This window comes from Mirounga angustirostris, unplaced genomic scaffold (genome assembly GCF_029215605.1).
Source record: "Mirounga angustirostris isolate CCGP_5_RB_7025 unplaced genomic scaffold, mMirAng1.0.hap1 SCAF_6, whole genome shotgun sequence".
Taxonomy (NCBI): domain Eukaryota; kingdom Metazoa; phylum Chordata; class Mammalia; order Carnivora; family Phocidae; genus Mirounga; species Mirounga angustirostris.
The window spans coordinates 98,923,771-98,939,167 of NW_026991714.1; the positions used below are offsets into that span (position 1 = coordinate 98,923,771).

Sequence of the window (15,397 nt, forward strand, 5' to 3'; positions counted from 1 at the left end):
TCCAGATGAGATTATACTTGAGGGGCAAGTTATAGTAATTCACTGATAGTTGGTAAGTCTTTTGTATATTATGGTTTTATCAAAGTAATATATTTGCCTAGCTAAAGCAAAACAATAAATGCTTTTTGCCTTGAAGGGAGGAAGTTCAAATAATTCCTGGAAATGTGTCTGTTAAAGCAGCTTCATTTTGGGCAAGCCCTAACTACATTAAAGGAATGAATACATCTTTTATAATAGAAATTTTCACTGTGCTGTGCAGTGAAATGGAGCATAATGAGGATAATGGAATTTGTATCATAGCTCTAGTATATTAAAGACAAATCCAACTAATTCTTTTGGTAAAAATTATTTGCTTTGGAGGTAGAAGTTTGGGTTTTAATGAAATAGATATTAAATGTAATTGGTCTTTTTTGCTTTTTAAAATTTTGTAGAACTTTTCAATGACAAGAGTAATACTCATGAATTTGTAAACCTAGTGAAAGAACTAGCCTTGCCTGGAGAATTAACTCAGAGCAGAAGTTATGATTTTGAATTTATGCAAGTTGAAAAGCCGTATGAATCTTACATCGGTGCCAATGTCCGCTTGAGGTATGAATATATATTAACAACCTGTAGGTGGTGTCAAAACCAGAAAGTAATGGCTACTTTCGAATGTCTTATTAGAATTTCTGATTATAATTCTGGACTGATAGACTTCAGATTTTTAAGAATTCTGCCAAATATTTTGTCTAGCTAATGTTCACCTGAGGTAATAAGAGCCTTCTATCGTAGATTTAGAGACTGCCATCATGAAAAGTTTTATTCATATAATTCCTTTGTATGAATCATCCCCTAGGTACTTCCTTTTGTCTTGTAAACAGAATTACCTCAAAATCCATTAGTTTCCCAGCAAATCTCATTTGGTATATGGTAAGAAGTGATAGAGATTGGGAGGGAAATCGGAGGGGGAGACGAACCATGAGAGACTATGGACTCTGAGAAGCAAACTGAGGGTTCTAGAGGGGAGGAGGGGTGGGGGGATGGGTTAGCCTGGTGATGGGTATTAAAGAGGGCATGTATTGAATGGAGCACTGGGTGTTATACGCAAACAATGAATCATGGAATACTACATCAAAAACTAATGATGTAATATATGGCGATTAACATAACATAATAAAATTTAAAAAAAAAGTGATAGAGATTTCCTCAGGAAGGCATGGCCATAGCACTTCAAATGCATCTAAAAAGTATGTACACTCTTCTTAAAATTACACTTTGTATTTTTTTTTTTTTTTGGTGGTGGGGGCATTTAAAGATTAGAACTCTTTCATGAAGTAAGTTGATCCCAAAGGATCAGTAAGGAGAAAGCTGAGTTGCAGTCAATGTTTGCTTATTTAAAACACTATAATTTATCATAGGAGATTTAACTTATCTCTCTGTTGGCTTTGTAGGTATTTTCTTAAAGTGACAATAGTAAGAAGACTGACAGATTTGATAAAAGAATATGATCTTATTGTTCACCAGCTTGCCACATATCCTGATGTTAACAACTCCATTAAGATGGAAGTGGGCATTGAAGATTGTCTACACATAGAATTTGAATATAATAAATCAAAGTAAGTACCTTTAACAACAGATAACTTAAATGTTCAGGGAAAATTTAAGAAATAAGCTTTTCGGGTCTTTGTAAATTGGTCACAGTAGGGATAGAATTGACATTAATTTGATGTAAACAGCCCAACAAAATCTCTGAGCGGAAGGACTATCTTCTTGACTCAGCGTAGGTGTCTTTCATATTCAGTTCCTATTAAGTCTCTTCTTGGTCATTTTTTGTAGAGGATCTTACCATCTCAGAAGGCAACTAATCCCTTCTGTCTGTAAAAATTTTCTTTACTGGGTTGGTATAATTTTAGCCTAGTCATTTCTTTAAAACTAAACAAAAATGCTTTTTCCTGCCTACATAAGCAGTACATTTTCATTATTGAAAATTTTGGCAGTGTAGGGGCGCCTGGGTGGCTCAGTTGGTTAAGCGTCTGCCTTCAGCTCACGTCATGATCCCAGAGTCCTGGTATCGAGCCCCGTGTCCAGCTCCCTGATCAGCAGGGAGCCTGCTTCTCCCTCTCCTTTCCACTTGTGTTTTATCTCTGTCTCTCTCTCTCTCTCAAATAAATAAATAAAATCTTAAAAAAATAAAAAAAATTTTGGCAATGTAAAAGATCACATTTTTAATTTTATTATTTTTTATTAATTTTACCACTTTATCACAATAGCTCTTGCATATCTTTTCACAAGAGAGGGAAAGGTATATATTATGTTTATATATGTTGTATTTTTACAGAAACAGGCTCCTGTTTTGTTTATTGTTTAATACCTTTTTAAACTTTATTATGGAAGAATTCAAGCATAGACCAAAGTGTACGAGCAGTACAGTGAATCCTCAAGTAGCCAGCGCCCAGCTCCAGTACTTGTCAGTATACGGTCAGATCTGTTTTATCTGGATCCAGCCCCCACACTCCCAACAGATTATACTGAAGCCAATTCCAGACACAGAATTTCATCCATAAAAATTGTGTATTGTATTAAATATAATACTGTTATATCTAAAAATATTAATAATTTCTTAATATCTGTACATATCCAGTCAATGTTCACATTTCCCTGATTATCTCATAAAATGTCTTTTTTCCCCTACATGGTTTATTCACATCAGTATCCAAACAAGATTTGTTCAAATCCGGGGCATCTGGACACACTGCATTTGGTTGTTTGACTCTTAAATTTCTTTTAATTTATTGTAAGTTTCCCCCCTATTTTTTTCCCCACTAAAGTTTATTTGTTGAAGAAATGGATGTATATTATTCTTTTATCCCCTTCCTGTGTATTCTTCTGTTACATGACTTTTATTAGTTGTCACTCACCAATTTATGTTACTAAAAATGTGATATAAACATGCCTTCAGAGTCTTAAATTATATTGTTAATAAAATTATCAAATTGTTTAGGACCTATAACCTTGTCACTGGAAGCCTCCCTTCAGGCCAGCATAATTACATTGATCAACTCCTGGGATATTATTTTGAGATTCAAACCTAGGAGAAGGTTGAAAAGCCCTCCGGGGATTGTAGTAATTTCCAGATTTATTAGCACGTCATTCCAGAGTAATTGGGAAAGGACTTTGATGACTAGATATCATAGCAACAAACTCAGCCTGTGGAATGTGTCTTTGTGGGTAAGTGCTTTGTTAGCTGCACTACTCTAGCACTTAGAGTAATAAGGACACTAAACTCTTGTGTAGAGTTTTAATGTTTAGAAACATCTTTATACACCAAATAAATATTGCAAGCATAACAATCTTAATTTTCTCTGCTTAAGTTCTTCGGAATCTAACCTCTAAGTAAAGGACCCACAGTTAATCAGGCTAATTCTTCCCTTTAAGGTGTATTGATGGTCAAGTTAAAGCTTGATTCCTATTTTTATAGCAAAATGGTGAGTACTTTTTTGAAAAAAAAAGAACATTAAATAATCTGAATAGCCAAAATGGTATTTTTAAAAAAGATTTTATTTATTTATTTGAGAGACAGAGAGCACAAGTGGAGGGAGGGACAGAGGGAGAGGAGCAGACTCCCCGCTGAATGGGGAGCCAGACACAGGGCTCGATCCCAGGACCCTGAGATCATAACCTGAGCTGAAGGCAGATGCTTAACCAACTGAGCCACCCAGTGCCCCCAAAATGGTATTCTTAAATAGTTACTGTCATAAGGATGTCTGACATAAAGATGTCTACTAAAGCCTTTCAGGACATATTTCACTCTTTTTTAAAAAATATTTATTTATTTATTTTAGAGACAGATGAGAGAGAGAGAGAGTGAGAATGAGTGGGAGGGGCAGAGGGAGAGGAAGAGAGAATCCAAAGCAGACTCCACACTGAGCATAGAGCCTGACATGGGGCTCAGTCTCACAACAGAGATTGAGACCTGAGTCGAATCCAAGTCAGACACTTAACCAGCTGCACCTCTCAGGTGCCCCTTTTTGATTGTTTTTTTAAACTGATACTTGGTAAATGAGGTATGTTCTTTCCCCAAAGGTATCATCTAAAGGATGTGATTGTTGGAAAAATTTACTTTTTATTAGTAAGAATAAAAATCCAACATATGGAGTTGCAACTGATCAAAAAAGAGATCACAGGAATTGGTAAGTTAAAAAGAGTATTTGAATTAAAATTCCTGTTTTAAAAAATTTTTAAATCTTAAAATACTGTTTAGATATACAATAATATACATATTGGATACTAACTTTGATACTTAATATTGCTTAATGTTTGTGCTTTTTTAAAAATTAATCTTTGAATAGGTTATACATTCACATGGTTCAAAAACAAAGTGTAAAAGACTATATGGTAAAAAGTGTCCTATTTGTGTACTCCAGCTACTCATAGGTCATATGTTTATAAGTTTTAAAATGCTTCTTGATATTTATACATATACAGTAACTACTTTTATATTATACCCTTTGCCCTGCTTTTAAGTTAAATGTTTATGTACAATATATATTTTGCTTTTTCACTTAATATATCTTAGAGATCTTTCCATATCAATGTGTAGAGTACTTCCTCATCTTTTTTATAGTATTCCTTTCTATGGATATACTAGAATTTAACCAGTCTGGTCCAGGTTGTTTCCAGTCACTTGCTATTCCAAACAGTGCTAAACTTAATAATGTCATTTTGCATGTGTGCAGGTATGTGTGGGAGATAAAAATCTTAAAAGTAGAATTGTTATTTCAAAGAGTATATTCATTTGTAATTTTGATACATATCAGTTTATCCTCTTTAGGGGTTGTATCAATTTGTATTATTACCATCAAGGAATGTAGAAGAATGCCTTTTTCCTCTTATTCTTTTTTTTTTTTTTTAAGATTTTATTTATTTATTTGAGTGAGCTAGAGAGAGAGTATGAGGAGGGGAATGGGGCAGAGGGAGAGGGAGAAGCAGACTCCCCACTGAGCAGAGAGCCTGACAGGGACCCTGGGATCATGACCTGAGCCGAAGGCAGAGGCTTAACTGACTGAGATACCCAGTTGCCCCTTTTCCTCCTATTCTTACCGATACAACATTAGAAAATTTTTAGCTGATCTGATGAGTAGGGAGAGAAAGTTCCTCGCTGTAGTTTTAGTTTTTTCGTTCTGAATGAGGGTAAGCATCTTTTCATGTGTATAAAAGCTATTTGTATTTCTTTTCTATATATACTGCATATCTATATCCTGTGTTCCATCTCTTTTGGATTATTAGTCTTTTCTTACTGATTTGTAGAAACTCTTTATATATTAGGGAAATCAATTCCTTTTTCTGAATTAAAAGCAGCAAAAGGGGCACCTGGGTGACTCAGTTGATTAAGCATCTGCCTTCAGCTCAGGTCATGATCCAGGGGTCCTGGGATTGAGCCCTGTGTTGGGCTCCCTGCTCAGCAGGGAGCCTGCTTTTCCCTCTCCCTCTGCTGCTCCCCCTGCTTATGCTCTCTTGCTCGCTTTCTCTGTCAAATAAATAAATAAAATCTTTATAAATGAATGAATGAATGAATGCAGCAAAAATTTCCCTAGTTTGTCTTGCTAATGATGGCTTTTGCCATGTAGTTCTTTTTGTGTAGTCAAATTTACCAGTTTTTCCTTTTATAGACTCTAGGTTTTGTGCCAGAGAAAGGCCTTTTTCACACTGATGTTCTAAAAGTAATTTTCTGTGCTTGATTCTCCTAAAATAATATAATCTGGGGATTTTGTTTAAATTTTTAATTTCTTTGGAATTTGTCTTGATATGGATTCAACTTTAGTTTTTTCCAGATGGCTGACCAGTTGCTCCAGAATTATTTATAATTACTTTTTAATTTTAATTAGTGTATAGATTTAATTTGTCCCATTTGTTGGATTTTTGCTGAAAATAATTTTAGGCAACACTCTTTAAGAATTTATAATTGGAATCATAATTACAATCATCTGTGATTTCTTAATCTCCATTTTCACCTGCTAATAAAAGTTTTAAGGGATTTAAAGATATTAAAATCAAACGTCAGGTTCCTTTTTCTTGTTTAAAAGAAATTAAACATTTTTTCTGGTTAAAAATTGGCTGATTCTAGAAAAGTTTAAATAAAAAATAATCTGTACTCATCATTCAGAACAGAGTTTAGTTGTCTTTGCATATTATATGTTATACAGCATTGGGATCATTAATGTATGTTTTGATACACTTTTTTCATTTATCATATTATTGACTTTTTACAGATGTCTGGGGTCAAATAATCTCTTAGAAGATGAACACCCAAACTTAAAAGAACTATGTCAATCAAGTACTCAGTTTGATGTTTTCTCCAAGTTAGAGTTAACTAACTCTGAAAGAAGACAGTTTGGATGTTGCAGAGAAAACTAGCATGACAGTGGTTATTTCTTATGTGTCTAGTTTCCATTTTAGTAGATACTAGAAATGATAGAAGGAACTCTATGGAGAAGATTCTTTCTGAACTATATATATGGTAAGAAGAGAGTGAAACATTCAGTGAAGTGATAAGTATGTTAAGTGTAGATCAAGAAATAGAAAAGAATGATTTTCACAAAATGGGAAGATAAATTAGTACTAAAATAATGTAGTTGGAAAATAAGATACAAGGTTGGAAATTATATTCTGGAAATATTTAACTTAATGTCACTTACATTATTTTTTTAATGTCGTTTACATTATTGTGCTAGGACCCAGTACCACCACAGAAACAGAAACAATTGCTAAATATGAAATAATGGATGGTGCACCAGTAAAAGGTAACATACTTTTCATTTACTTCTTTTGTGTGATAGGTAGTACAAACAGCAGTGTTCATGGCAGTTTAGTTTGAAAGTATTTATGCAGTGTAAAAGTATTTGTGAATTCTTAAGTGATTCTGATAATGATGTTTTTAAGATCGTCTTTGTATAGATAGTGAAAGACTGTAATAGTACTTCCTAGTCTGAAGTAAAGTTTAATTTTTTATGCAGTTTAAATTTTAGTATTTAGGGGTGCATGGGTGGCTCAGTTGGTTAAGCCTCTGTCTCTTGATCTCAGCTCAGGTCTTGATCTCAGGGTTGTGAGTTCAAGGCTGGCGCTGGGCTCCATGCTGGGTGTGGAGCCTACTTAAAAAAAAAAAGAAAAACTTTAATTTAGTATTTAGAAGAGACATTTATATATTATCTCTTACCTAGTTCTGAATTTGTAATATTTTGATTGTCTTCTGTTATGATAGTTTATCTCGGTAAGTCTTTTTTACTCATGCTGAATATAAGGTGCTGTATAGCTAAGCATTAATGTCTGTGGGATTCTGTAATCCTTATAGCCCCCAAGAAAACAAGCAGTTCCATTATTATCTTCCGTATCCAAGATAATAAAGCCAGTATTTTTAATTTTACTTTTTTAAAGATTTTTAATTTTTTTTGAGTAATCTCTATACCCAACAAGGGTCTCGAATTTACAACCCTGAGATCAAGAGTCACATGCTCAGGACTCCTGGGTGGCTCAGTCAGTTAGTGTCTGCCTTCGGCTCAAGTCATGATCCCAGGGTTCCAGGATCCAGACTGACGTCAGGCTCTCTGCTCAGTGGGGAGCCTGCTTCCTCTCTCTCTGCCTGCCACTCTCCCTGTTTGTGTTCTCTGTCTCCCTCGTCAAATAAATAAATAAAATCTTAAAAAAAAAAAAAAAAAGTCACATGTTCTGCTTACTGAGCCAGCCAGTGCCTCAGTATTTATCATTTTACATCTACATCTTTGGCTTTTTCTCATTCGGTTAGTAATTATTTCAAAAAGTAGCTATCATTTACTGAGTGCCAACTATAGATGAGGCATTGTACTCTGAGGTGCTCCAATGTTTCCTTTGAGTTAGGTGATGGTATCTTATTCTACAGATTAAACTGAGATACAAAGAGGTTAAAAAACTTGTTAAAGGTAAAGTGTAGGGGAGGCAGAACTTTACCCATCTTAGATTTTCAGCTGGGACTCTCAAAAGGACAGATTAATAAAGGAAAAAAAGTTTATTAATGTGTGCAGTGCACATCATGCAGGAAAAACCTCAACAAAAAATAACTCAAAACAGTGGCTTAGAATTTCAGCATATATAGCATCTTCAAAAGAACAATAAATTTCAAGATCTAACTGGACAAAGGAAAGTAGCTGCAGGCTTCTCCAGGGGTGTGGCAAGCTGTGTGAAGGTAAATAAATCTAAGGGAGGAAACAAATGGAGTAAGGTTTGTTTGCTGATTCCTGATCAGCCATCCCTGGGCTGAGACTGTCTTCATTAAAGGGAGAAGTTACAGCCTGCCTTTAGGCAGAAAATGGGGAGGCTTTTCTGCTCTTTGCTGCTTCGTAATTGCCTTCAGCTCAAAATAATTTTTATGTCAAAGAGGCAGATTTGTGGTGACATAATCTGGTTTCCTTTAATAGCTAATCATTGCAGAATTGGATTTGAGCCCAGGTCTTTCTAAATTCAAGACGTGTGTGTGTGTGTACACACTCCCGTTAGGCAACATTACTTTGTAAAATTTCAGCAGCCACAAAGTTTTATGTAAAGTAATGGATCATATATCTTTTAGGAAATGGATGTGCACAAGAAAAGTATTACATATAAAAGATTCAAAACAGAATATGCAAATCGTTACCCTTAGGAAAGAAACCACGAGAATCTTTTTGGTAACGAAGGAATAATCATCATTAGAAACATGTTTGTTGCTTTGGATGAATTAGTTAATAAGTATTGAAGAACTTATACACATGATTAGAAATTATGGTAAACTTCATGGAAAGAATAACAGAACTACTAAAACAGCACTTACCTGCTGGCACTATTCTAAGCTTTTTACATATATTGACTCATATAGTCCTTACAAATCTCTACAAGATGGATATTATAGCTATTTTCCATTGCACAGATAAGGAACTTGAAACAGAATGGTTAAGTGATTTGGCCAAGGTCACATGGCCAGTAAGTTGTAGAGTTGGCATCTGAATCCAGGCATTCTGACTGTAGAGCAGTGGTTCTCATCTAGGGGCCGTTTTGCTCCACCACCACCCCCTGGACATTTGTTGTGGCTTGGAGTTATTTTTGGTTGCCACACTTGGGGAATGCTGCTGATATCTAGTGAACAGAACTTAACCACAACGAAGAATTATCGGGCCCCAAATGGCAGTAGTGCTAAGGCTAAGAAACCCTGGTCTAAAGTTTTCGTTATGGGGCGCCTGGGTGGCTCAGTTGGTTAAGTGTCCACGTTCGGCTCAGGTCACGATCCCAAGGTTCCGGGATGGAGCCACGCATCTATCTGGCTTATTGCTCAGCGGGGAACCTGCTTCTCCCTCTGCCTGCAGCTCCCCTTGCTTGTGCTCACTCTCTCTCTCTTTCTCTGACAAATAAATAAAAGCTCTAAAAAAAAAATTTTTTTTTTAAATAAGGTTTTTGTTAGGCTGCCATCTCATGAAGAACTAAACTGTTAGTGTCTTCTCTATAATGCTTAGTTCTAGGTGTTATGTGACCATATTTTCATCTTTAGAATTAAATGGAAATTGTTTTTCTTTCAGGTGAATCAATTCCAATAAGACTGTTTTTAGCGGGATATGACCCAACTCCAACAATGAGAGATGTGAACAAAAAATTTTCAGTAAGGTACTTTTTGAATCTAGTCCTTGTTGATGAGGAAGACAGAAGGTACTTCAAGCAGCAGGTATGGTGCCACCAAGGCTGATGTTTTGTTCTATGGCAGTTCTAAAAACACCTGGAAAGCACTCACTTTTCTAAGCTTTACAGTACTGAGCAAGTGGGAGTTTCTATGATAAGGAATTTAGGTGTGAATGGAATAGTGTCGTGATAGATCTCTTCAGAAGCAGGACCCCAGAATGGGCTGTAATTTGGCAGAGCTTTTATTTTTCTTTTGAAAGTTTTGGGTTTTTTTAATAAAAATAATACCTACTGTTTGTTAAAAAAAATTAGGCAATAAAGAACAAGTTAACAAAAATTCCACCATCATTGTGAGTAGTTTTCCAGACAAACTTGTATATGTGTATTTAGATCATATGTGTGTTGTTCTTTAATTTGCTTTTTCATTCAGTAGTGTCTTGAATATCTTTCCTTTATCAACAGATGTAGATTTTCGTTATCACTTTGAATGATTTCATTAATTTGATGGATTCTGGTTTTCCATTCTGTTGTAAATTTACCTGAGATGACCCAAATCTAAAATTTTTTTTTTTTTTTAAGATTTTATTTATTTATTTGACAGAGACAGAGACAGCGAGAGCAGGAACACAAGCAGGGGGAGTGGGAGAGGGAGAAGCAGGCCTCCCGCCGAGCCGGGAGCCCGATGCGGGACTCGATCCCAGGACCCCGGGATCATGACCTGAGCCGAAGGCAGTTGCTTAACCAACTGAGCCACCCAGGCGCCCTAATACTTTTTTTTATATAAAATGTTTATCATAAAACTAGTTCTCATTTGAAAATCAAAAGCCTTTGGTGAATTTTCAGTGAAGATTGTGATTGGAATGGTCTTTTATATTATGAACCAGATTAATAAATATTTGAATGTCAGTTGAGTACTCAAAACTAAATTAGAAATTATTCTGCACTAAGTATTGTGAAGAATATAAAATCTACCTTTTATAAACATAGCTTGTCTTCAAGGTTCTCACATTGCATATGTGTGGAAAGAGAAAAATTATAAAAAGCTAATTAACAGAAAACTTAAATTCTAGTTCGACCATAATTTAGAAGAGAGAAAACCTTTTCTTTTGATATTGCCATAATGCTGTAAGATTAAAAATAGGTAATTTGTGGGCACCTGGGTGGCTCATTCGTTAAGCGTCTGCCTTCGGCTCAGGTCATGATCCCAGGGTCCTGGGATCAAGCCCCACATCGGGCTCCCTGCTCAGCAGGAAGCCTGCTTCTCCCTCTCCCACTCCCTCTGCTTGTGATCCCTCTCTGGCTATGTCTCTCTCTGTCAAATAAATAAATAAAATCTTAAAAAAAAAAAAAAAGGTAATTTGTAACTCAAGATAGATTATATAGGGGCACCTGGGTGGCTCCGTTAAGTGTCTTGACTCTTGATTTCAGCTCAGGTCATGATCTCAGGGTCGTGAGATCGAACCCCACATTGGGCTCTGCTCTGGGTGTAGAGCCTGCTTGGGATTCTCTCTCTTCCTCTCCCTCGGCCCCTCCCCCCTCTTAAAAAAAAAGATTATATAAACTTTACAGTTTCCAAATCAGTTACATATTGTAGCCTATTGAATGAATACGTTGCTTCCCACGGCATTCATTTGGCTGTTTGGTAACCAACATAAACAGCCTGTCATGACTTTACAGAGCAAATTTAGGATTTTTTTTTTTTTTTTAAATTTTAGGAATTTAAAAGATCTCAGGATGGATTGGTTGGAACAAGATTTGGATAGGTAGAGGAATAAGTATTTGAAAAAAATATATAGGAGAAATTGTAGGGTGGGTTTATTTGGAGTGCATTGGGAGGAGAGCGTTAACTGTTTGGCTGGTGGGGGAACAGAGTGATGTTGGTAAATTGGATAAAGGTTATGAAGGACCTTGAATGCCTGGTCTGAGATTTATCCTAGAGGCACTGAGAACTACCGAAGTGCGGTTGAAGCAGTGTTTTAGCCAAATCGGGTAGTGATTGGAAGGGTGGGTTAGAAAGGAGCCTCAGGCACTGGAGGCCAAGCTGTCTACCAAGAAGCTCTTAGTGTCGGAGGTTGAAGTTACAGAGGTTTGAACTTGGCTAAGGGCAAAATAGCAAACCAAGGACAGATTTTAGGAATTCTTGAAATCAGTAATAGCTAGAATCTTGTGCCACATTGGATTGGCAGTGGTGGTGTACATAGGTGCTTATGAGAGGGAAGCAGGGCTGGCAGAAGGGGTGGTCCAAGATTAGAACTGGAAGAAAGTAGGTCACTCAGCAAAGAGAACAGCTTTTGTTGGGAAGAATCTAATTTTGTTATAGTTAAAATTGAAGTGGCATTATTTCCATGGTGAAGATTTAAGGCATAATATGAGAATGTTAATTTGTTGATGTCTTGCATATGTTTTACCAGGAGATCATTTTATGGAGAAAAGCTCCTGAAAAATTGAGGAAACAGAGAACAAACTTTCACCAGCGATTTGAATCACCAGAATCACAGGCATCTGCTGAACAGCCTGAAATGTGAACTGAATAGGAGAAAAAAAGAAAAACAAAAAACTCCTATATCCATTGAGATTAAGTTCAGCAGGTTAAAGATGGTTGCAGCTTGTAGTGGGGGAAAAGGCCAAAACTCCATTTATAATAGTCTTCCTTTATCTTACAGTGCTGCATTTATTTTATGATACAACTAAATGTTCTTCATGTATATACATTAAAAAAAGCGCTTTCTTTGAAACACTGGAACTTTCTTAAGCTGCCGTTTTTTCTTTCTTGTATTTTTTTTTTTTACTGCACACTTTGACCTGATAATAAGCACTCAGATATGCATAAACATAAACATTAAAGATTTTCATGTGAGTAGGCTGGTATTTGTAATTTTGCTTTTCTTAGTAATGTTGATTATAAATACTTTTCTCCTTTTTCATGCTAATTGCCTCTTATTCTCTACATGCAAAAAATTAAGTATTTCGTGTTCAAATAAAAAAAGAAAAATTGAATGGGCCTTAAATCCTACAAAGATTTAAAACATGGCATCTCAATATTTTTGAGGAATACATACTGTTTCTACATGTGTGTTTGAGAAATACCTATGGAGTGTTTCACTGTAGGTGCTTTTGATTCCACCATTCCATGGCTTCCTGAATTGTATCCTCTTTGAAGTCTTCTGTTTTGTGAATGTTAAAATTTTTCCCCGAGATTATGTGGCATGTCACCGTGGCCTGCTTGCTTGCCCCTTCCTTTCTTCTTTCCTTCCTTCCTCCTTGCCTTCCTCCCTCCCTCCCTCCTTCTCTTCCTTTTCTCTTTCTTTCATTCATTCTTTTCTTTCTTTCTTTTTTGCCATATTAAGTAACTATTTTGCTATTACTATTCAGCAGGTACCACTGTATGTTTTCTGCAATGTAGAGTTGACTCTGTTGGCATTTTCGAATTTGTTAAAACTATATCATTTTTCTGTAACTACTTTGAATTTTTTTTTTTTTTAATTTAAGACATCTTTTTACCACATACATGAAATTATAATTTTGTTGCCTTCACAAATACTCTCTTCCCTTTCCAGGGGAAAGTTTGAGGATGGGGAACTCAGGAGGACCTGTGAAGCATGTAGTTATCTAGATCTGGACAATTTCATGTTTGTTAAACTGGAACTTTGGGTAGTTCAAACTCAAATGTAATTTCACCCACTCTGTTTAAATTTTGTTAACACTAAATTCAAGCCATTTGTTCAAAGTTGTAAAAAGAAGGTTTTAGTCATCTGTTCATATGCATGGGGTCTGATCTCAGATACACTAAATGTGGAGTGTAGGAACTAAAATGAAGCCTGCTGTGTGAAACTACTTTCACTTAGGGTTCACTGGTTTTTGTACCAATATTTTTTTATACACTTCAGCGCAAGTCTTGTCAGTTAACCTTACTTTATGAGTAAGCTAAGTAACCCAAATTACATTTCTCTAAACCTGTTTACTACTATGGCACTTTGATAAAATGGTCAGTAACCAACTTCTTTACTGGCAAAAGGTTCCATGTACCATGTGCTGGAGCATCTATTTTAAATGTGGCTATCTGTGAATGGTAATGTTTTCCTTCATGTAAGTGCCTGTTCAGAGTTTCAAAATTTAAAGATGCCAGATATTTTCATGGTCACTTGCATGTAGTAATCTAGAAAATATTCGAAGAAATTTTGAAAACAATTATATTTAACCAGCCTCAAATTGTGCAACCATGATGTATAATAAAGAATTTGAAATGATACTGAGCTTGCTATTTGAATGATTAAAATGTTCTATTCTCAAATCTCACTGTCATATTTATTCATTGAGGACAGGATTGCTCATAGTTTAGGAAGCTATATTTGTTACAAGAAGTTTTTATAAATATTAGTTTTAATTTCAAATAGTTATATAATGCTTTTAATTAGGTGGCTTAAAACAAACACATAAATAGGATGCTTATTCACTTAATTGTTGCATAACCAATTTGAAGAATAAAAATTTGAAATCAATATTTGGTGAATTGGGTAAAAATTTGGCCAGTTAACTAGAAATAAACTGAAAAAAATTTGTGCTTTTAGTAAGTACAGAGGCTCAGTTAGTAGAGCGTGTGACTTTTTTTAATCATTTATTTGAGAGAGAGCGTGAGTGAGCAGGGTGAGGGGTAGAGGGAAAGAGAATCCTCAAGCAGACTCCCCGCCGACCATGGAGCCCAACCTAGGAACCCTGAGATCATGACCGGAGCCAAAATCAAGAGTCAGCCGCTCAACTGACTGAGCCACCCAGGCACCCTGAGCATGTGACTCTTGATCTCAGGGTAGTGAGTTCAAGCCCCATGTTGGGTGCAGAGATTACTTAAATTAATTTTTTAAAATGCAATATCCAGTGGTTCTCAACCCTGGCTGCGTGTTCAAATCAGTTTAGCTTTTTAAAATAACCATGTTGGGGCGCCTGGGTGGCTCAGTTGGTTAAGCGACTGCCTTCGGCTCAGGTCATGATCCTGGAGTTCCGGGATCGAGTCCCACATCGGGCTCCCTGCTTCTTTCTCTGACCCTCCTCCCTCTCATGCTGTCTCTCATTCTCTCTCTCACAAATAAATAAAAAAAAATCTAAAATAACCATGTTGGGTCCTACCCAGACCATAAAATCAGAATTTCAGGGGTCAGGGTCTCAGTGTTAAAAAAAACATCCAGGGTTGAGAACCACTGTCTAAACCATGTAAATGGTTGTTTCCGTCACTAGCGAAGAGGTTTTTTTGTTGTTGTTTTTTTGGGGTTTTTTTGTAGTTTTGAACTTTAAAAAAAAAAAAATTATTTACTTTAGAGAACATGCAAGCAGGGGGAGAAGGAGAGAGAATCTCAAGCAGACTCCATGCTGAACTGGGAGCCGGATGCAGGGCTCCATCTCACGACCCTGAGATAATGACCTGAGCCAAAATCAAGAGTCGGATGTTTAACTGAGCCCAGGCGCCCCCTGAACTTTATTTTTTGAAGCAGAACTAAAAAAAATACAAGAGGGACACAGTTTAATCATTCTGAATTTCTGTTAGCAGAAGCTGATAGCAAGAACCTCATGAAATAAAATGAAGAGTCGGGGGGGGGCCATCTCCCTCTGCCCCTCTGCAAACCCCCTCCCCCCATGCTCCTCTCTAAAAATAAATCTTACAGGCAGGTGGGTGGTTCAGTTGGTTAAGCATCTGTCCAGCTCGGGTCATGATCCCAGGGTCCTGGGATCGAGTCCCACATCGGGCTCCCTGCTC

At 36.3% G+C, this 15,397-nt stretch overlaps 1 protein-coding gene across 7 annotated transcripts in view; it reads left to right on the top strand.

The window, feature by feature from the left end:
- Window positions 1-13,942, top strand: part of VPS26A (VPS26 retromer complex component A) — a 58,833-nt gene extending 44,891 nt beyond the window's left edge. For all 7 annotated transcript variants that reach the window (XM_064594734.1, XM_064594732.1, XM_045877969.3 and 4 more), the window contains 6 exons: window positions 432-588; window positions 1,431-1,595; window positions 4,063-4,169; window positions 6,711-6,779; window positions 9,555-9,697; window positions 12,063-13,942. In XM_064594734.1, the coding sequence (XP_064450804.1) occupies window positions 432-588; window positions 1,431-1,595; window positions 4,063-4,169; window positions 6,711-6,779; window positions 9,555-9,697; window positions 12,063-12,176 (755 nt within the window). In that variant the 3' untranslated portion in view covers window positions 12,177-13,942. The remainder of the gene's footprint in view (window positions 1-431; window positions 589-1,430; window positions 1,596-4,062; window positions 4,170-6,710; window positions 6,780-9,554; window positions 9,698-12,062) is intronic.
- The last annotated feature ends 1,455 nt before the right edge of the window (window positions 13,943-15,397 follow it).